We start from the raw sequence: 22,370 nt of genomic DNA on the forward strand, positions 1-22,370 counted from the left end.
TTAAATACTATACAGTAAAAAAGAATTACATTTGTCTCTAATCCATTTTGAGTTTATTTTTATATATGAGGAGAAGTAGTCCAGTCTCATTCTTTTGCATGTTGCTGTCCAGTTTTCCTGACAGCAGTTATTGAAGAGGATGTCTTTTCCCTATTGTATGTTCTAGCTTCCTTTGTCATAGATATATTGACTGTATAAGCAAGGGTTTATTTCTATTCCATTGACCTATGTGTCTGTTTTTGTGTCAATACCATAGTATTTCAGTGCAGTGGTAGTATAGTTTTAAATCAGGAGTGCAATGTTCCCGCTTTATTACTCTTTCTAATTTTAGGACTATTTGTTCCTATTGCAATTGGCATTTTGAGAGGGATTACAGTTGAATCTGTAGATTGCCTTGGGTAGTATGGTTGTTTAACAATATTAATTCTTTCACTCCTTAGCTTTTCCATTTGTTTAATTGTCTTCAGTTTCTTTCATCAGTGTCTTATGGTTGTCAGAGTACAAATCTTTTACCTCCTTGATTAGATTTATTCCTAGGTATTTTATTCTTCTTGATGCTATTATAAATGGGACTGTTTTCTTAATTTCTCTTTCTGATAGTTTGTTATTAGTGTGTAGATTTCTGTGTATTAATATTGTATCCTGCATCTTTACTGAATTCATTTATTAACTATATGTTTTTGGTGGTGTCTTTAGGGTTTTCTCTATATAGTACATGTCTGCAAACAATGACAGTTTTACTTGTTCCTTTTCATTTTGAATGTGTTTTATTTCTTTTTCTTCTCTAATTGCTGTGGCTAGAGGAGCTTCCAATACTATGTTGAATAAAAGTAGCGAGAGTGGACATGCTTGTTTTGTTCCTGATCTTAGAGAAAATGCTCTCACCTTTTCACTATAGGGTATGATGTTGGCTGTGGATTTATCATAAATGGTCTTTATTACATTGAAGTATATTCCCATATACCTACTTTGTTGAGAGTTTTTCAAAATCATAAATGGATGCTGAATTTTGTCAATACATTTTCCTGCATCTATTGCAATGATCATCTGATTTTTTTTCTTTAATTTGTTAATGTGGTGTGTTGTATCTATTTATTTGCAGATATTGACCAACCCTTGCATCTCTGGGATAAATTTTACCTGATCATGGTGTATGAGTCTTTTAATGTATTATTGAATTTGGTTTGCTGATATTTTGTTGAGGATTTTTGCATTTATGTTCATCTTTTTTGGTGGCATCTTTGATATTGGTATCAGGATGATGCAGGCCTTCAGAATGAGTTCTGAAGCACTCTTCAATTTTTTTTGGAGTAGTTTGAGAAGGATGGGTATTAATTCTTCTTTAAATGTTTGGTAGAATTCACCTGTGAAGCTGTGTCCTAGACTTGTTTGTTGGGAGTTTTTTTTTTTTTTTACTGATTCTGTTTCGTTAATGGTAATTAGTCTGTTCATATTTTCTATTTCTCCCTAATTTATTCTTGGAATATTGTACATTTCTAGGAATTTATTCATTTCTTCTAGGTTGTTTACTTTGTTGGTGTATAATTGTGGTAGTCTCTTATGATTCTTTTAATTATAATATGTGGACCTTTTTGGGTTCACCTTATTTGGGACTCTCTCTGCTTCCTAGAAATGGGTGTGTGTGTCCTTCCCCAGGTTAGGGAATTTTTCTGCAATTATTTCTTCAAATGAGTTCTCTGCCCCCTTTTTTCTCTCTTCTTCTGGGGCACCTATAATGTGAATGTTAGTACATTTGATGTTGTCTTGGAGGTCTCCAAGCTATTCTCCATTATTTTAATTTTTTTTCCTGTTTTTCTGTTCAGCTTGGGTCATTTCTACCACTTTGTCTTCCAGATTATTTATCCATTCCTTGTATCATCAAATTTACTGTTGATTCCTTCTAGTGTATTTTTTATTTTAGTTATTGTCTCCTATATGTTTTGTTCTTTATATTTTATAACTGTTTGTTGAAATTTTCTTTGTTTATCCATTCTTTCCTGAGTTCTGTGAACTTGTTTATAATCATTATTTTGAAACTTAATTGGGTAGATTGCTCCTCTCTTCTTCATGTATTTCTTTTTCTGTAATTTTGTCTTATTTCTTCACTTGGAACATATTCCTCTGTCTCCTCATTTTGCCTAATTCTTTGTGTCTGTTTCTATATATTTGGCATGTCAGTTACGTTTCCTGATCTTGGAGAAGTGGCCTTATGTAGGAGATGTCCCATGGGGTCCAGTAGCACACCCCCCTATTGTTGCCAGAGCTGTATGCTCTAGGGGTGCCTCTTGTGTAGGCTGCATGGTCCTTCTGTTGTGGTGGGGCTGACTACTGTGGGGCTCTGGTAGGTGGGGCTGGCCTCCCACCCCGGTGACTAAGAGGTCCTGCTTTGTGCAGTGGTTGTGGGCCTGCCAAAGGGGGAGGTAGACTTCCTGTGCAGTTGGGTGTACAGCTGAGGAGTTCCCAGGGCTGGTGCAGACTCACTGCTGGGCAGAGCTAGGTCCCCATGTGGCTGGGTGCGCTGCCCTGGGGGTGCGGGGCTAGTGCTGGCCTGTTGGTGGGCAGGTAAGTCCCTGGCGATGATAATAGTCTGGAAGGAGGATTCCAGTATCGTGCTTGCCAGTTTTGGTGTCATCACGGTAGAACGAGCTGCCAAAAATGGCTGCTGCCGGTGTCTCTGTTTCCAGGGGGGGTCCCAGTTGCCTTCCTAAGAACAAGTGGGTCTGACCCAGATCCACTCAAACTGCTGCCTCTGTGCTGGGACTCAGAGTGTGAAATCCTGTGCGCGTCCTTTAAGAGTGGAGTCTGTTTCCTATAGCCCTCCAGCTCTCCCGGATGGAAGCCCTGCTGGACTTCAAAGCCAGGTGTTCTGGGAGCTCGTATTCCTGGCGCAGGACCCTGGGGCAGGGAAGCCTGATGTGTGGGACCCCGACCCCTCACCCTCTGGGGAGGACTTCTGCAACTGTGATTTTGGGATTGCCAGTCTGGCGGGTGTGGGTCCTGACTATGTTGCCCTTTTGCCCCTCCTACACTTTTCGTCGTGATTCCTCCTTTATATCTTTAGTTGTGGAAAATCTTTTCTGCTAGTCTTCAGGTTGTTCTCATAGATCGTTGCTCTGTAAGTAATTGTGACTTGGTGTGCCCATGGGAAGAGGTGAGTTCAGGATCTTTCTATTTTTCCATCTTGGCCATACCTCTGTCCTAGTTCCTAATCATATATAATTGATTGTGATAATTTTGAGTCATCATTCAAAGTAATTGTGGCCATTTAAAAACATGTATGCACATTCTTTGACACTCCTTTTATAGGGAATGAGTGTATGTCTTCTTCTTTTAAATCAGGGGTGATCTCAGTGAATTCCTTACACCAATGGAATCCAACAGAAACGATGCTTTGGAAGTTAAAAGGCCAGGTCGGGTCACTCAGTTTCCACCAGAATCTAGTAAGATACTCTGGGTGAAGGCAGTGTAATGAGTTTGATTACCCTGAGACAGCTGTGTTGGAGAGGTAGCATGTAGACACCTTAGTTGATAGGTGACCTTCCAGCCAACATACAGCATCAACAGCAGCCAAGTTCATGAACCATCTAGGACATTCAGCCCAGTCAAGGCTGAAAGATGACTGCAGCCCTAGTTGACATCTGGCCATGATTACCCTAAGTAAGAACTGGCCAGATGTCCCCTCCCTGAATTTCTGACCCACAAAATCATGAACAAAAGAAAAATAGTTATTTGGGGTTAATTTGTTACACAGCAATGTAACCGTAACAGCAGTCTGGTTTTTTTTTTCCCTTGCCTAATTGCATCAGTTGCATTGGCATTAGCCAAAAATATTAAAATAATAGCAACAATGCAGGCATTCATGACTTCAGTGGAAATACACTTAATTTTTCTCTATTATTTAAAACTTTGGCTATTTATATTAGGCATTCTGTAGTAATACAGAACTCCAAACACTCAGTAGCTAAGTACCACAAAGTTCTGTAGGTCCCAGTAACTCCCAGGAGCAACCGTCCTCCACATGGTGATTCAGTGATCCAGGCTGGGGGCTCCCCCAGCCTGTGGCTGCACCATCTGGAGTCAAGGATCTCCTTGATGGATGAGGCAGGGGAAGAAAATGCTGTAGAGTCTCTCACCAGCAGCTAAGTACTTTGGCATAGAATTGATACACATCATTTCTCCTCCAGCTTATTGTCCAGGACGTGTCACACAACCCGACTCATGTCAGGGAGGGCAGGAAGGGGTCATCTTCCTTTACCCTGGATGGAATGGAGAAGTAGGTATGGGTGAATTCTGGTAATGCCTGCTGTTCACGATTTTAACTTTATGCTAACAGAGTACCCTATGATCACTAGCTTACTGAGTCTATTAATATTTAATCAGAAGTTGATGTTACATTTTGTCAGAATGCTTTTTCAGTATTTAAAGTGACTACGTGCCTTTCTCCTTTTACCTACTATAGACTTCCTAATATTTAACTGTCTTTGACTTCCTTAGACATGGTATATTATTTTTTGAAAAGCAGCTAAATGTCATACTTAATATTTAGTAAAGTATTTGCATTTATAAATATGACTGGTCTAGAAGTTTTAGAAGTATGCGTGCGCACGGGTGTGTGTTTCAGATTTGGCGTCTGTGCTGTTGTAGCGTCATAATATCCGTCGTATGAATTGTACGCGTTCCCTCATTTGCATTGTTCTGGAATGGCACATACAGCGTAAGAATTATTTTTTTGTTTGGAAGTTTGATCAAGTTAAATCATCAGAGTATCTGGTTTTGAATCTTTTAGGGAAGAAATAACTGACAGTATTTCTCAGATAACCGGTCGACTCAGGTTTTCTATTTCTTGAGCCAGTTTTGGTAATGTTCGTGCATTTCCAAAATCATCCAGTTGATCAAGATTTTACAATTTAGCAGCCAGAGTTCTTTATAATATCCTTTTATAATGCTATATAATTTCCTCATTCGCTGTTCTGTCCTTTTCCTTTTTCCTAATTTTGTTTGGTTGGATACAACAACAAAAAGTTCCTGGAGTCAGTTATATCTAGTGTTTTTTCTGTGTTTGTATTTGCTGTAAAACATGTTCCTCTTCCTACCAGGGACGTGGTTTCATAGGCAGGCACTTTATCCCATTCCTCAAAGCACACACCCCTGCTTTGAACTCTTGCATCTTTTCGTGTGTCTGGTGTTCTCCTGTGTGCTCATCCTTCTGAGGGGAGTTCTGAGTTTGCTCAGAGCTGGGAGCCCCCGGAGAGCCCAGTGGAGGGAAGGAGAGGGAAGGAGAGGAAGTGAGATTGCTGTTACTTGCTCTGCCAGTTCAAACATCCCACCGCCTCTGAGGGCGGGTGCTCTCAGCACAGGGCACTTCAGCCGCCCCGGGCAGGCTTGCACCTACCTTTAGCCTGGAACACCCTCTCCTCAGTCTTTTCTGGGCACGTTTTCCCCCATGAGGAGCGAGCTGCCTCCACGGTTAGTCAGGAGCCAGGTCCGGCCAAGGGCAGGCCGAGGGGGAGAGTGTGCGGCTCCTGGCCTTGCTGGCGTGGGTCCCCTGTCCAGATGCTCCCCATTCCTCCCGCCAGCTGCCCGCGCTGTGCTCGCGCTCACAAGAGGGCGCCTGTGCGGCCACTTGCGGTCCTTCTTACTGACTGTTGGGCAGGCTGACCATTTTCGGCAAAAATACGAGATGGCAGAACTCCTGTTCCTAAATCTGAGTAGAAAATGATCACATCGCATCGCATCGCATCGCATCGCATCGGATGAGCCTAGGACGTGTGTAAGGCCTGTTCCGTACGAATCACTTTACACCGAGTTCATGTTTGTCCTTGGATCACAAGCTGGCGGCTCTCTGTGTCGGGGCAGGGCCCCACTGCAGACCAGCAGCTGGAGGGCGCAGTGTTGTGGGCCCAGCTTACGTCCAGGCTCACAGCTAGCGTCCTGCTGAACTGCAAAGCCCGATACAGAGTTTCCTATGGAAGTATGACTCCAAGAAGCAGTGAGGTTGGTGGGTGTCAATCAGAGGAGGGAGGGAGAGGTGATACAAGGCTGGGTTATGATGTTGGCTCTTCCTACAGCAGTCAGGTTGCTTGTTCTGGGGCCATTTGAAAAGTTATAGCTCAGAACTGCCTTCAGAAGAAATAAAGGAGGGAGCATTTGTATACAGGCTCCAGTCTCCGACTGGTCCAAGGTGAACTCTTCCACATTTCTGGGTGGCACACGGATGAGTGCTAAGTGGGTTCCTGTGGGCATCTCAGGAGACAGCATCCGAAACTGTGGGGCAGGAAACAAGAGGTGCACAGCCTGTCTGAGGGGCACTCTCACCCTGGGCTGCCCCCATGTGAAACCTGCAGACCTGCTTGGAAACATCACCACAGCCACGCAGGAGGTAAGAGGGGAGGTTGAGAATATTCGAGGTGATGCAGTAGGCATCTGCGGTACCTGGTCTTGTACGAATTCAGCTGGCAGTGTGCTGCGCGCTCTCCCTGTCTCTTTCTGGGGCGCTCTGAGCAGATGGGAGCATGGAAGCTAAAATCCTTAAGCATGCATCTCTACAAGTTTCTCCCTGCCGTTCTCCCGCCCATCAAGGTTTCTCTTAATGTCATTTCATCTCCCAGGAGAGAGAAATGGACGACTGACTAGTTTCCTGAGTGGGTGCAGACCACCTGGAGAGGTGAACCACTTCATCTTCTTTGGGGCTTCTTTGTATCTTCTAGGAGGCAAGACGTGATGCAGCATCAGCCGCTGATTACGATTCTCGTTTAGCTCCTTGTGGCTTGTCATCAGAGTCACTCCTCCCAGACTCACTCAGTGGCTTGGTGGCCAGGTTACCAGCACTCACTGTGTATTCGTAGTATTTATGCATGTTTATATATACACAGAAAGGTCTGGAATGGCATAAAAATAGTAACAAATCTCTTTGAGGAGTGGTGACTTTTATGTTATGCCTTAAACAACTTTGTATTGAGTTCTTTCAAGTGGAGTGTGTGCTTTTATAATGACTCTTTAAAAGGCATTTCCATTTGGGGGGAAACGATGCACCCCAGAGTATTTTTGTTATTAGGAGATAATGTGAGATTCTTTTCCCTCATTCTGATTTTATTTTCCCAGTAACAACTCTTAAACATTTGTGGCAAAAGGATAAACATAGCAGGCAGAATAAGCGAGATTAGCATGACCGAGGACAAAGGGACGAGGATTACTAGCTGGCTGGCCACTGGCTCTCCGTCTCAGGAGCCAAGCTGGGAAGCGCACGTTCCCCAGCTCTGTGGCTTGCCAGGGGTCTGGGGGATACTGCATACAGGCCCCTTAGGTGGAAGCACCATAGCAGGGTTTCTAAGCCTCTAATGAGAGCAAAGTGAACCTGGGCTCTGGCCCCACGGCTCATGCTTCCCACTCATACTCGTATCTGGATGTGTACAAAGAACTCGGGAAACCAGGCAATTCCAAGGAGTTGATTCCAGCTCTTTTGTCTGCTCAGCTGGGAAGTAGAGAGGGTGTGCATGATGTGCATCAGATTGGCAGCCTCACACTCTAGTTAGGGGGCAAGGAGACAAACCAGTTCCCAATCTGTCCCTTTCCAAGAGCATTCAGAATAGTGCTTGCCTAACTTTAGCATGCATGACAGTCACCAGGGGCACTTGTTAAGCATACAGTTTCCTGGGACCCATCTTGGACCTCCTGAATCAGATTCTACATGCTCTGAAATTTCTCAGGTCAACTGATATAGGTGATCTGTGGACCACACACACTGAGATGACAGGGTTAAAGTCTGCATCTGGCACCAACAATTTGGTACCTAATCTCAGCATCTATTGGAACATTGAGAAGTGAGGTCTTTGTTAAGAGGTGAGGTATGTTTCCCTGCCTCTTGATTCTGAGTCTGCCATGCAACCAGCTGTCCAATGGGACATTACAGGCATGACTCAAAGCAACTTATGTGATCACACCTTCTCTCTCACGTTTCTGCTATCACCAGAAATGGATGCTTAGGTGAGCTTGCTGCCCAGGGGGAGGGGAAGAGACTCATGGAGCACAGGTGCACCAGCCAAGGTGTCCCAGGCAAGCCTGGCCCAGACCCGAGCCCTTAGCTGACACCTGAGTGGGCCTGCTGAGATTAGCTCAGCTCAGCCTAGATCAGTCAAGCCTCAGCTGACCACCATGAAAGATTGTTGTTTCAGGTTACTGAGTTTTGGGTGGTATGTTACACAGCAGTAGCTAACTGACACATCTGGGTAGCTTGTTAATGTGCAGCTCCTGAAATTGTGATTCTGTAGGGGCTTAAAAGTGTATCTGTTTAACCAACTGATTCTGATGCCCACAGTCTGTGGACCACACTTGAGAAAAGCTGTTTTAGATCCATCCCTTTTACTGGTGCAATAGGCAATCATGGGACATCCCTTCATATTTATGAACCTCCACCATTCTCATCTGCAAAATGGGGGTAACACATTTTTTGCATCACAGATGTGAGGATTAAATGAACATAAATCTAGTCCATAAAAGGTTTTTCTCCTTCTGCTTCAACTTATTTCCACCTCACCCCATTCCAACCTCAGGAAGACACCAGTGCGAATATCTTAGGAAAACATGAATCTCAGGGTCACAGCTTTATTGTATAGATTTTCAACACAGCCATATTACAAACATTGTCAGGGAACATTTACAAGAATAAATAAGATGGACTTGCAGGTGTAAAAAGATTACACTTCACTGTAATGTACAGTCAAAAAATATATCTGATATTCATTGACCTGACATTATTTACCTTCTGCTTTTTTAAGCTAGAATTGGAAAGGAAAAGGAAAAAAAAAACATTGACAGCACAGTGCTGGCTTTTTTCAAAAGTTGATTTATTTTGTTTTCTCTTCTCATACGTGCTTTTTATCTGTCAAACACCCAGACTGTACAAGTGCAGGCCGTTGGGATTCACGGAGGAGGCTGCAGTGTGGAGACCCAGGTCTCATGCAGTGTCATATGCCCAGTGGATATGAAAGTGTCCGTCTCCCTGGAGCTGATGGGAACCCACGCTGGCCCTTGTAGGGCTATGACGTGTCCAGTAGCCAAGGCAATGGTAGAAGCCCTGACTCTCTGCCTTACATTGGCTGGTAAGAAGTGGGGTGAAAAGAAATGCTAGGAAAGTGCTTTTGAGTCTGATTGACAATACAGGTTAGCCTGGAGTAGCCTGAGCTAGTTCAGGATCTACCTGGCAATGAAATGGACGCACTGGGGACAATGATAATCACGTGTCAGCTGAGTCGCTGTGCTTTTGCTTTTGCAAACTGCCCCACCAGGCCTCGAGTCAGGAGGGAAGGTCGAATTCAACTCTAGAGCTAATGTGTATTGTCAGCAAAACCCTGTTCTGGGTCCTTCTTGGACCTTTGCTGATTCTGGCTGTCACTGCTGGCCTTGCTGGCCAGTGGGTCTAAATTAGGATTGGTCTCGTCAGAGATCTTGGTGGGCATTGGCTCTGTGGCAGAGCAGCTGCTCTCTCTGTGGTGTTTGGTGATAACCAGCCTGGATGAGCCCTGGATGTGTGGCTGGAGCAGCATCTTGGCTTGCGTGGCGGGGAGGCAGCAGGAGAGTGGGGGCTTCAACCTGCACAAAACAAGCACAACCTGCTTGGCTTTGTGCTCTTGGGGAACGAAGGAGTTCAAACACAGCCCCAGCTCTGTAACACCTCACCCATCTGGGGCAAAGCTCACCCATCGGAGCAGCGCTCCTTCTTCCCTTTAAAGACACGTGGCTTCTGCTGGACAGCGGCTGAGGTGGGCAGCTCATCTTCTCTGGCAGATAGCAAGGTCTTCCTCACAGCTATCACGTTTCACCCACTACTCCCAGTTCCGCTCACAGGAGTGACCTGGGACCAGCAAACTGTGCTTGAATTTATCTGATGAGCTGCAGGCCGATGGAGGGTACGGGCACTAGTGTTCTGCCTAAGCCTTCAGAAGGCTGATCTGACTTGGAATGTCACCACTTTGCCCTCTAAGCCTCCAGACTGCCCTGGAGGCATTGGCCCAAGGAACACCTTACAGCAGGCATCCTCCGTGGGAGAGACAGGGGCAGGTGGGCACTGAGAGTTTGTTGGAACAGTTACATAGGCGGCCCACTGATTTGTGTTCACAAGCCCAGAGGCCCTAAGTACGTGTACTTCATGCTTGGCCCGGTGGTCCATACGCATCCTAGGTTCTGAGTATCCCTCTTGGGTCCTAACTTCCTGGCTTTGCCTGTTTTCCTACCCAAAGCTCTCCAGGTCTCCCTACTCCCCCCTTGTGGCTGGGACTCCTCTTTTCACATCTTTTCCCATTAATTGGTTGGCCCAACATGCTACAGGCAAGAAATGGCTGTGCTGGATTAGAACTGAAGACTGAGTCCTTTCTACCACAACCTCATGTCTCGCCGGGGCATGAACTGTGCCATGGTAGCCTGCGCTTCTGGTGGCACCCCGTCCAGGGCCTTGCATGTTGTAAGAACCCAGTGGGTATGTGTGGTTGAGGAGGCTTCCAGCCCCAGGCCCCTCGTGTGAAGTGTGTCCGCAGATCTGCCCCTGTGATTGCATCTTGGGCAAAGGGCACCGCTTTGTAGAAGGCCCAACATTTGGGAATCTGCTGAGTAAGGGTGTGTTCATCTTCTGACCTTTCCCTTTAGGGTTTGATGGGCTTAGCCTTCGTCACTCCAGGTGGGCGTGTCCTTGTAATTCTAGTAGATGTCAGTGGGTTTTTTTCCAGTATCCAACTTAAGAAGACTTGGATTGAAATTAACCCATGAACAGTGAGGTCAGGGAACCCCCACACCAAAGGATCTGCCTAGGGGAATGTGAGCTGGCCTTGAGCCTGACTCTGGAATTGGCCTCGGGAGGAAGCAGCCTGGCCAGGCCCTGTGCCTCTCAGGCAGGGATTAATTCCCTAGGGTCCATCACAGTGAGCTGGGATTAAAACCACATGTATATACTCGCATTAAAATCAATCTAAATTAGAGTAGAAGGCGAATATTATGGGATTTGTTAAACATGGAACTGAAGGACTTTTAAGCTTATCATTGTCTGCTTTGGGCTTTGAAGATCCATTGGGTTATCTGTTTCACTCTAGTCTCCGCTGTTACGGGTAGCCCCCCATGGGAAAATCTGAGATGCAATGGTGGAAAAACATTGCCTCTGAAGTCAGAAGAACCAATTCAAATCCTGGCTCCCTCATTCACCAGCTGTGGTGGAACTGTGGGCAAATGATCTCTCCCCCGCTGAACCTCAGTCTCCTCATCTGTAAAACGGTAACAATTACAAGCACTTCTTAGGAATGTTGAAAGAGTTCAGTGAGCTCTCAAGTCTCCAGCAGAGTCTGTTGGTTCCACGTGAAAGCTGACATCTGATAGGCCACTCACTGCTTGGGTGACATCTGAGAAGAGGCTGTAAAAGCAAGGTACTCCCTTCTGTTCCCACAAAGGGAGGCCTCCTGTGGTCACCTGGAAGCTCAGAGGCACCCTGGCCCTGGGATCTTCACACCCGATAGGGTGAGAGGACACTGTTAGATACAGCGAGGGTGTATCCTGAGGCTCTGTAGGCTGGACAGGCATCTGGGTGGGGACAGTTCCTGGCCTTTCATTAATTCCTTGCATCTTCTCCAAACAGGGTCCATGTCTAGGAGGTGAGAACCATGAGGCTCTGCACTAAGTGAGGGCACTCTCTTTGGCACCCCAGGGACGAGAGGCGAGCCCGTGTGGAGACTCAGCATTGATGCGCTTTGCTCCTGCGTCGTGAAAGGTGAGCCCACGCGGTAAGGGCGGAGCAGTGGGGAGAGGCCCTGGGGGAGGGGGGTGGTGTTTGCTCAGGGGGTTTCCTGGGGATGGGATCAAGTCCAGCTTCGCAGATGCCGGTGCCCCACCTCATCCGAGCCCCGCCACATGCGTGCCCCGTGGGCTCTCAGGGAGGCATGTCCATCAGAAGCAGCCGCAGTTTCTTCCTGTGTACACTGGCCTAAGACCGGCCCTACCGCCTTTGCCACGTTGTGAGGAACAGGGCGGGATGAGCTGGGGGAACCATCGCTGGCCCTTGTTGGGTTGCCCACCGTGGCCTGAGTTCTCACTGGTTTCCTTCTCCCTGCAGTCACCTTTCAGATCCCTGCCGTTTGAGATGCTAGAAGCCACTGTCGTCTTATCTGGCAGCTATTTCACCCCTTTCTGAGCAGAATAAATCCTAGGGTTTGTTGTGTTAGATGGTGCCCGCCTCCCATCCTCCCTTTCTGTGTGGATGAGCCAAGATCTGAGAAGAGACACCTAGCATGCTGCCTTGCTGGGCACAGGCTCCTTGAGGGCTGGGGGCGGGGGCCCGGAAACCCTGGGAAGGGCCTGTGGAAAAAGAACAGGTTCGTCATGGGCTCCTTTGCTTTGAGTCCTCCCTTGATCAAGTCTGGGGTCCCCGGACTTCCAGGCAGCTCCAGAGCCCGTGCTCAGCTCTGGGGTAGAGCAGGGACCCTGAGTTCCTCACAGATGCTGCGTCTCCTGACCCACTGCGTGTTTTGTTCCAGTGACAAAATAATGAGCAGACAAATAGATGTGGTATGAAAAAGTATACGCTTAAGGGAATGTTTTCACAGTGTCTGATGAAAGAAAGAGGCAGCCTCTCTGGCCCCAGCGGGACCCTCCTCCAGCACTGAGCTGAACGCGTCACTCGGCTGCTGCCCCGTCTCCTGCTGCAGCTCCGCCCGCTCTGCTCCCACCCAGCAGGACTTTTCACACCTCTTTGCCTTCACACATGCTGATCCTTTGGCCTGAACTTCTTCTTCCTTTTTCTACCCAGTAGAATGGATGGTACCTCCTTTAGAAAGCCCTAGGCAGAAGCTTGCTCTGAGGCTCAGTAACACGTGCATTCAGTTTCCCGCAGTGTCCCGTAAGCTCTGGAGGGAGAACGCTGTGCGTTACTGAATCTGTGCTCCTCCCGTCCTGTCTGGGGCCAGACCAGCCCCCAAGATGGCGCTTCCTAGCTCCTAGGCCACCTCCACCTGGGGCCGCCAGGTACTGTACCTGAGCCCCAGCTAGAGACTTGGGTGTAGAGAGTGTGTCCCTGGCAGGCAGACCTCACAGCCTGAAGGCACAGGGAGTTGTTCTCGCTGGCGAAAAACTTAGATGGGACTAGCTTTACTGGGGAGCCGGAATGAGCTACTAAAATATATCTGAAATTCTGAGCTTCCCAGAAAAACTGGCATCAGAAAGAAATAATTAAATTTCCATTTGTGGAGTTCTCGTCTCAGAATTTTCTGGCCTTATTTTCCCTCCATAAAATAATTGCTTGGCTGAGAAAGGATGAAGAAAACAGTACAAGTCAGTCTCAGTGTATTATCTGCCTTCTTGGAAACCAGAATTTCATCACTGAGGAAGATGACTCTGTCCTCAGCTGTGAAGATGACAACAGGTAAACAGCCCTCTCATGGGTTGGGGGCTTCTAAGAACACGTCAAGCTTGGCATACAGTGGATGCTGAACAAATGTTGGCTCCAACATGGGTCAATGACTGACCCATACCTTGGGCAAGATTTTAGATCCCCAGGCTTGATCCCTGTGGCCTATTTTAAACCAAAGTGTAAACCGGGTCCTCGGTGACCTGAGAGCGCAGCTGGGTTTCTCTAGGAAGTTCAGATTTGGAGATCCTGGGTTATACACGATGCTGGTTCTCTATCTGCCCCAAAGGGACTGTCTTCAGACTAACCCATCTCTCCCTTGCTTGATGGCTGTGCTGTCCCTGGGTGGGACCTTTTAAGGACACTGGCAGGAGAGAGAACAGGCCCCAGAAGTTTTCCTTAGAGCTATGCCAAACGTCCCTCCCTACCTTCTTTTGCTATGAGACTGGCTTTTCACATACACTTTGGAAAATCGTCAAATCTCATTCATCCCTCCCAGAGGAGCCACCACCTCAGACACTCAGGGTCAGGTAGTCCTTTTTCACAAAAATGCAAAGAAAACCTTAATCAGAGCGTGCCGGGGCTGGCCAGTGAGTGATGGAAGGTCAGGCCAGTGAGCGATGGAAGGTCCAGGCCCGGGCTGGGGGAGGGGTCGGGAGGGGTGGTGGGCCAGGCCCCATGCAGGTTAGGTGCGAGGATGGGGCCTCTGCTGTGGTCTTGGAAGCATCCTAGGGTCCCAGTGATCCAGAGGGCAGGTGTCCGGGGCCAGAGGTCCCTGAAGGAGACTGCAGAGGACAGCAGAGTGGTGATCCCCAGAGCCTGATCATCTATATCCAGGACCGCGTGGCAGAGAGCACACCTCCCTCCCGACGGAAGCCGGCCGCTCCCCACAGCCGCACAGCGGGCTTGCCGCGAGACTCACAAACTTGAAAGGAGCAAGAGGTCTGGAAACTGAAAAAATCCAAGGCCCTGCTATGGGTACACTTCTGCATGGCTGGGGCGGGGTGGGTATGGAAAAGAAGCCTGGGCCTTTCAGGTCAGCAGCCCCCAGAGCAACTGGAGATGCCTCAGGAGGAGCAGAGCCCACCGTGGATCGCGGGACCACCAGTCTTCTCCCTGGAGTGGGGCAGGGTGCCGTCTCTTCACCCCTGAGCCCAGTCGCTGCCATTCACAGAAAAGGGGGCTTGGCTGCAGCAGCCTCTGGACTCCGGCAGGTTCCCCAATCCATCGGGCTAAAAGGAGCTTAAATATTCCAGTGCCACCTCATATACAAACTTATACTGTTCCTGAGAGGAGGAGCAGCACAGAGGGAGAAGGCGAGAGATGGAAAGGAAAGGGAAGAACGCCTTTAGTCTACAGATACCGGATACAGAGACAGCCTTAGCTACAGCTGTACTAACAGTCAGCTTGAAATTGTCCACACAGATCCTGATTCAGTCAATCCAGACTGGGGCTCAGGAGCCCACGTCCCCCCCCCCACGCTTCCACGTAACGCTGCTGCTGGGCCGCGGACCAGACTTCGGCTAGGCCCTCCCTTTGCGTAAGGCCACTCAAAAGGCGGGTTTAAAGACTTGTTCGAGTTCCCCCTGTAGGGCGGTCTCCGTCACTGCACCAGGTCTGAACACCGGGGGCTGGGCCTGCCGGGTCTCTTCCCGCCCCTTTCTGCACGGTGTCCTAGCCCAGTGCTGTGCACGGTGAAAGTCGTCATGAATTAATTAGAATAGGATTGGACTGAACTGAGAGCGTAATTCACATTCTACTAATCCAGCTTCCCTTCCCGTCAGCCAGAGATACTTGCCTATGGAATGGGAAGAAAGCAAAACATAGTAGGGTGTGCCAAGATTAACATTTGGAATGCTCTGCAGAAGAGAAGCTGGTGAGGCTGGAAGGGGGAGGGAGGCAGAGGGCGGAGACCGTGGGGGCTGGAGAAGCAGCCTGGGCCGAGGGTTCTGACTGTGATGCTGCTTCCTTCAGGTCGAGGGGACCCTGGGTGGCCCCGGCTATCGGAGCACAGGGCTTGGGACACTCACCAGGGTCTCCACCATGTTGGACTTGTTGTTGCGGAGTGTCTTCACGATGTGGAACACGTCAATGATGTTTTGCTGCTGGATCATCTCACACACGCTGCAGATGGCACAGAAGGTCCCGCTGCGGCCTCCCCCATTCCTAAACACGGAGGGAAGAGGTGAGGCAGATTCCCGGGTCCCCCTCAGGCACCCACTAATCCCACTGTGGGGAGTGGCTGCCCTGGCAAAGGCCAGGTAAGGCAGCGGGGGAAGCCTCAGCCTGAGCTGTGAGTAATGGGTTGCATCCCATTTGTGCTGTGAACCTGTTCTGACCTTGGGCAAGTCACCTCCTGTGTCTGAGCCCTAGGCTCTTAGTTCGTACAGGGAAGTGGATGACCTCTGAGCATTCACTTACCTTGAGGTTTCCTTGGTTCTATGAGCATGTGACAGCCAGCCAGCCACAGACAGTGACCCAAACACCCAGGGTAGAGATAGAGTGCCTTTATGTGTGTGGTGCCTGCATCCTTGTCCGAAAGGATGCTCTGGGTTCACCTACACATCCAGTGAAGACAATGGAAGGTTGTATGTGATGCTCTTCCTAGTCCTTCCCGTCCCCCAAGGATGACAGTAGATTATTAATAATAATCCGTTAGCCTAGGTTTTGGGTGGGGCTGGGCTGGGTCTGAGATGCTGACTCCTGAAAGGATCCGTTTCTATTTATAGACCCTGGTTTAGGCAAGACACCACTGATGTGGAAAATAGAGGGCCCTCTGTCACTCCTCCTTCCTGATGCCCCATAAGTCATCTTCATGGAGACACCCCTCCAACTCTTCACAGAAAGTCTCTTCAGGAATCTGCCAGATTTGGAACTCCTGGGCGTGTTGCCAAGAGCAACTAATGATTTCCTGTGATGGTCTGCATCTAAAGAACATCCGGACAGAAACTAAGCCCCTCAGTCAATCTCCCAGATGTTTTTATCCACAGGACACCCAGCGACCAGATGTTTCAAGTACAGACAGTTGCCCTCTGTTCACTGGGCAGTGCCTGCGTTTTGATGTGTCTGTCCTCCAAGGATGCCAAGGTCCCTGCTCAAAGAAGAACACTTCTGTGCTTTTTCCTTAGGTTCAAACTGCTGGTCACCTTGGTGAGGGAAGACACGGATAAAAAGGTACTCCTGCAAAAAAGCAGGCTAAAAAATATTCAAGTGGGAAAGAGTAGGAAGGGACCCCTACCGCCTCCCCCACAACACACAGAAGGAGGGTTCAGGATTTTCTGAAGCAAAAAAGCAGAGTCTAAGCAGAAGAGGTGAGTGGACACAGGCATCTCAGAGCTTCATGGACTGAGACCCAGGTGAGTAGGGTGCCCCTGACTGTGCAGGAGGGAATGGCGGGGAGCAGGGTTAGTTGGCAGGAAGCCAGTTGCCAATTTCTGGGCGATGGGCAGAGACAGCTTAGCTTGGCTGACGTCACCCACCGGTCTGACACGTCACATCTTCCTGGACTCCAGTCTGATTTCATCCTTTGGGAAAAGGAAGGGGCTTGCTCTAGGTGGTGGGCCTTAAGGGTGTGTTTAACCTCCCTTAAGCTCTCTGATTCTCCTGACTTGTGTGCACTGCCTATTTGAAGGAGGGAACAATGAGCTGGTTTTGAAAAGAGTGAACTCAATTCTGGGGTCGGTAAGATGTTATTGCTGCCTCCACCTGCTCCAGAAATACTGATTCAACTTCCTTTAACACAACATTTTTTACAGAATGAGACCCTCTCCCTCACTTCTCCCCAAATTATGAATCATAGCTTTATGGCTGCAGATTTGTTTTGGGTCCAGGATCTCTGTAGACTCCTTCTCTGGGGTCACTTTACACCCCTATAGCAGATGCTAACATGTGCTCTTTGAAGTATTTACAACTACAACATCTGCACATTTGTGCCATGACATTGAGGATCTCTATCTTAGGAGGTAAACTGTGTATTTTCTATTCTAGGCCAGAGCATGATAGGGCCTTAAGTTGATGTAATTCATTCAGCATACCCACTGGACAGATGAGAAAACCGAGGCTCACAGAATTAAGTGATTTTCCTGAGGTGGCACAGCTTAGCAGCCACAGCCCTTTAAGGGTCCTGAACTCCACCCTGCAGAACAACGTCAGGGCCATCTGACCAGGCATCCCTGTGCCCTGGCAGTACCCTTCAGAAGGCAGGAGGTAGAAGCTCCAGTTCATCCCAGTAATGGAAGTGTAATTTAAAATGTCTGACATGACATGAAGATGCTCAATATTGCTAATAATCAGAGAAGTACAGCTCAACATCACTAATTACTAGAGAAATCAAAATTACAATGAGGTATCACCTCACACCAGTCAGACTGGCCATCACTCAAAAGTCCACAAATGATAAATGCCGAGGGTGTGGAGAAAAGGGAACCCTCCTACACTGTTGGTGGGAATGTAATTTGGTGCAGCCATTATGGAGAGTCCTTAAAAAAAATAAAAATAGACTTACCATATAATTCGTCAGTCCTACTCCTGAGCATGTACCTGGAGGGAACTCTAATTTGAAAAGACACACGTACCCCAGTGTTCACAGCAGCACTATTTACAATAGCCAAGACATGGAAGCAACCTAAGCGTCCAGTGAGAGATGACTGAATAAAGAAGATTTTTTGTATATATACAATGAAATACTACTTAGCCATAAAAAAGAATGACATAATGCCATTTGCAGCAACAGGAGGGACCTAGAGATCACCATACTAAGTGAAGTCAGTCAAAGATCATATGATATCACTTCTGTGGAACGATACAAATGAACTTGTTTACAAAACAGAAAGAGACTCAAGACACAGCAAACTCACGGTTACCAAAGAGGAAGGCAGGGTGGGGGGGGATAAATTAGGAGTTTGGAATTAGCAGATACAAACTATATATGAAGTAGATACACAACAAGGTCCTAATGTAGCTTGTAATAACCTACAATGAGAAATAACGTATAACTGAATCACTATGCTGTACATCAGAAACTAACAGCATTGTAAATCAGATAAACTCAAATCCAGAACACGGGTTGTCCCAGTCCTGGGAGAGCCCCAGGGTCTGAGCCAAGTCTTTTTTTTTTTTTTTTTTTTGAGTAGAGCCCATGGCTCTGTCAGTGTCAACGGGCCAGGCTGAATGACCCCCCCAGAGCACAGTTTCTTTCAAGGACTTCTGTGGGTACCTGGGGCGGCAGTGAAGAGGCAGTCTCTGAAAACAAAGGGATCCTCAGAGCACTGAGCAAATGATAAAGACATTGCTTCAACCTGAACAGACGTGTTCCCAAAGAAGACTTATAGATGGCCACCAGGCATACAAAAAGATGCTCAACATCATTAATCATCAGAGAAACAGATTAGAACCACAATCAGATTAAAACCACAATCAGATATCACCTCACACCTGTCAGAATGGCTACCATCAAAAAACACAAATAACAAATGTTAGGATGTGGAGAAAAGGGAACCCTTGTACGCTGCTGGTGGGAATGTAAATTGGTGCAGCCACTGTGGAAAACAGTGTAGAGGTTTCTTAAAAAACTAAAATAGAACTACCATATAATCCAGCAATTCCACCCCTGGGTGTATACTAAAAAACATTAAAAACACTAATATGAAAAGATACATGCACCCCAATGTTCATAACAGCATTATTTACAATAGCCAAGATAAGGAGGCAACGTAAGTGCCCATCAACAGATGAGTGGAGAAAGAAGATGTGATCTATATACACAATGGAACACTTTTTAGCCATAAGAATGAAAATTTGCCATTTGTAGCAACATGAACGGACCTGGAGGGTATTATACTAGATGACATTAAGTCAGACAGAGAAAGACAAATACTATATAACTTACATGTGGCATCTAAAAAAGAAAAGTAGTGAATATAACAAAAAAGAAATCGACCCACAGATACAGAGAACAAACTAGTGGCCACTATAGGGGTAGGAGATTAAGAGGCACAAACTACGATGCATAAAATAAATAAGCTACAAGGATGTACTGCACAACAAAGGGATACAGCCAGCATTTTGTAACTATAAATGGAGTGTAACCTTTAAAAAGCAAGGTAAAACGTCTGGCATTAAGCTCACGTAATCAGTGCACGCCCCTTTCTTCTTTTTCTCCAGGAAATAATAGAGGAGGATCTAGTCAGTGGAACCCACTTTGTCTTGAGCTTTCTTGTGACTCGGGACACAGCGTGCCTCCTGCCGGAGAGTGGAGGGCTCCCTTCCCTGTTGGGAGCCATCTCCCCATTCCCCATATTTGTGGAGAGGCCTCCAGATATTTTAATAATATGTCATTATAATTGTTCAGAGCAACACACTGGCAACCCCAGTCCATTAAAGGATTGTAACATCTTGAATACACGCCCGTTGGTCTTTATGGAGGTGGTATGGCCATGCATGCCTAGGACTGGTGTTTGTGGCCAGCAGCATCCTCAAGAATGTCTTATCTATCTCCCACCACCCTGTTGCCCTGGAGACCCCTCCGTGGTACTCACAGGCAGTGGACCACAGTGCGTCCCTCCCTCCCATCGTACTGCTCCTGCCACTTCTCCAGCCGTCGGACCACTTTCAGCAGAGAGCGCTTGGAGGGGGGGGTGTCCCGGTAGGCGGGCCAGCCAATGTACTGGAGATGCTGGACAATACGATACCCATCCTGTGGCTGAGGAGAGAGAGGCTGTTAGAGAGGGCTGTTCTGCTGGGGATGCTTAGGGATGCAGGCCCTCTAGATACCCTGGGGGCTGCAGCATTGCAGTGGAAGACAAAATAAATGAGGTTTAAGCTGTGATGTCCTCATGGGGAGTCACAGACTATCCCCATACCCACCTGTATACCTTTGTGCACACTGATTCTCCTGCCATGACTGCTCTGCATCCTTTCTCTACCTAAAAAACGTCTACACAGTCTTCAAAACCCAATTCAAATGTCCTTTTCTCGAGGAAAGTCTTCCTTGACTCTACTGGGCAGAAATCTCTCTCCCTGCAGATCACCGTGCCAGAACGTATCTTGCTTTTCCATTAGATAGTGAATTCCGAGGGCAGGGACTGAATTCTGCTCGCCCTGAGCCCCCAGTAAAGACCAAAGTCACTTTAGTTAGCCACCACTTCATATATTACCCATCTGTTCCTTTCTACCCAATACTCCTCCACTCAGCAGTGAAATTCCTCGTGGAAGCAACTTACTATTTTTCATCTTAGTATTCCCGATGTCTATCCCAAAGCTTACTGGATCCAATCAAAGGCTGCATCAACTCAAGCCAAAAGTGCGACACAGCAGGGAAGCACTATCCTGAGTTGTGTCTAGATGGCAGCAAGTGTCAGGAAACAGGCAGATGGCAGACTGGATGTCCCCATGTGTGGGAGCCACTACTGGAATTGGCAAAGGCATCACTTCCCCCAAGGACGAGATGATCAGGCGAACCCAGCACAGACTCTTGGCTGGCCCGCAGGGTCCTCCCCCCCGCAGCTTCCATCTGTTTTTGGAGGGAGGAGCCTGGGAAGCAACAGTGGAGGTACACTCACCCGAGCCATGTTGCAGATACGGAATATTCTGTGGATGATGTCCTCGTCGATGTCTGCAGACACGAACTCCACCTGGATAGGTCCATAGCAGCCCGAGGTCTTCTCGGGCCAGTACTGCATACAGAGCTGAGGCAAGGAAAACGTTCACAGAAAGAAGTCAAGGGCAGGGCCTAGGGGGAGGGCACTGGGGTCATTTGTCACCAAGGCTTCCTTACTGCCTGCAGGACACATCCACTAGAAAGGTAAAGTATTATGTAGGGAATTAAACAGCTTTCCTGCTGGATAAAGTCACCCAATTTTTTTTTTTTGGTTGTTGAACAGGTAAAGCTCTAAACAGAGAAACACTGGGCTTAAACATCTTTGCTGTGCTGATTTCAAGCCATTTGTTGGGCTTGTTGGGCCTCAGCTTTCCCACTTGTAAAATGGGGAGAATACTCTGTACCTTGAAGGGCTGCTGTCAAGATTTGCTGGAACACTGCAGGAAGGGCAGCTACCGTCTCCAGTTCAGTGCAAACCATGGCAGCGTTCCCTGTTCTAGGAAAACCTTCAGTGTCCATTTCATCATCAGATGATGAGTAGTTTAAAACCATACAGGCTTTGGCATCAGGCAGGCTTGGGTCCAAATCCAGTCTCTGCTGCTTGCTAGCTGTGCGGCCCAGGCCTCGGTTTTCTCACACGTAACGCAGGGCTAGTTATGCTTGCCTTGCACCAAAAGATAATGTGACATGGTGTTGAAGGATTCTCCCTATTATCTTTCCTAACTTGTTTAGAATTGGAAATTAGAACCTACAGTTGAAAGCAAAAGGCACTGGGTGCTTCCCAGACTAAGACAGTGCTTCTCAGCCAGAGGTGGTTTTGTCACCCAGGGGACATCTGCCAATGTCTGGGGACATTTTTGATTGCCACACCTGGGGGTTGCTATGGGCATCTGTGAGTAGAGGCCAGGATGCTGCTAAATGTCCTAAAATGCACATCATGGCTCCCCTGAGAGGAATCTGACCCCAGATCTCAGTGTTGCAGAGACTGAGAGAGCCTGGTCTATGCTAAGTAAACATAAGTTGTCCCTTAAGTTTATAGTGTCATTAAGAATTAGAGACAGATACCTTATTCCCCTGTATCTGTTGAGTAGCCCTAGTTGACTTCAACTGGGGAAAGAATATTAAGGTTAGTGGCAGGGATTGTGGCTCAGAGAAGGGCCAAGTCTGGTTCCCAAGGAGCATGGAGAGGGATACTCTGCAGGGACACAGAGGAGACTGGGGCTGCAGGCCACCCCAGCATGGACAGTCCATGTGTTAGAAAGCCTCTCCACCTGGGGGCTGCCCAGAAGAGGGAGCTGAGGCTCAAAGACCCACCAAAGCTTCTGAGATCCACCCTCTTCATCAGTGGGGTTCACCATAGCCTACGCTGCGCTTGCAGACAAGGAGCTACACAGA

General features: G+C 47.7%; 1 protein-coding gene and 1 long non-coding RNA gene across 26 annotated transcripts in view; one reads left to right on the forward strand and one right to left on the reverse strand.

Moving 5' to 3' along the window:
• Positions 1-19,776, forward strand: part of LOC116284338 (uncharacterized) — a 316,577-nt gene extending 296,801 nt beyond the window's left edge. For 3 of the 7 annotated variants that reach the window (XR_012061752.1, XR_012061747.1, XR_012061753.1), the window contains 5 exons: positions 11,615-11,746; positions 13,284-13,393; positions 15,353-15,563; positions 16,507-16,734; positions 19,541-19,776. This is a non-coding gene — a long non-coding RNA (uncharacterized lncRNA). Of the gene's footprint in view, positions 1-11,614; positions 11,747-12,865; positions 12,997-13,283; positions 13,394-15,352; positions 15,564-16,107; positions 16,735-19,540 lie in introns of all 7 variants that reach the window. The other 4 variants (XR_012061751.1, XR_012061749.1, XR_012061750.1 and 1 more) reach the window with 4 other exon arrangements.
• PTPRT (protein tyrosine phosphatase receptor type T) overlaps positions 4,069-22,370 on the reverse strand; it is a 1,148,549-nt gene continuing 1,130,247 nt past the window's right edge. For 9 of the 19 annotated variants that reach the window (XM_072944255.1, XM_072944253.1, XM_072944245.1 and 6 more), the window contains 4 exons: positions 20,938-21,063; positions 19,915-20,078; positions 15,409-15,544; positions 8,571-11,246 (listed from right to left, as the gene is read on the reverse strand). In XM_072944255.1, the coding sequence (XP_072800356.1) occupies positions 11,184-11,246; positions 15,409-15,544; positions 19,915-20,078; positions 20,938-21,063 (489 nt within the window). In that variant the 3' untranslated portion in view covers positions 8,571-11,183. The other 10 variants (XM_031687817.2, XM_072944252.1, XM_072944246.1 and 7 more) reach the window with 4 other exon arrangements.

This window comes from Vicugna pacos, chromosome 19, assembly GCF_048564905.1.
Source record: "Vicugna pacos chromosome 19, VicPac4, whole genome shotgun sequence".
Classification (NCBI taxonomy): domain Eukaryota; kingdom Metazoa; phylum Chordata; class Mammalia; order Artiodactyla; family Camelidae; genus Vicugna; species Vicugna pacos.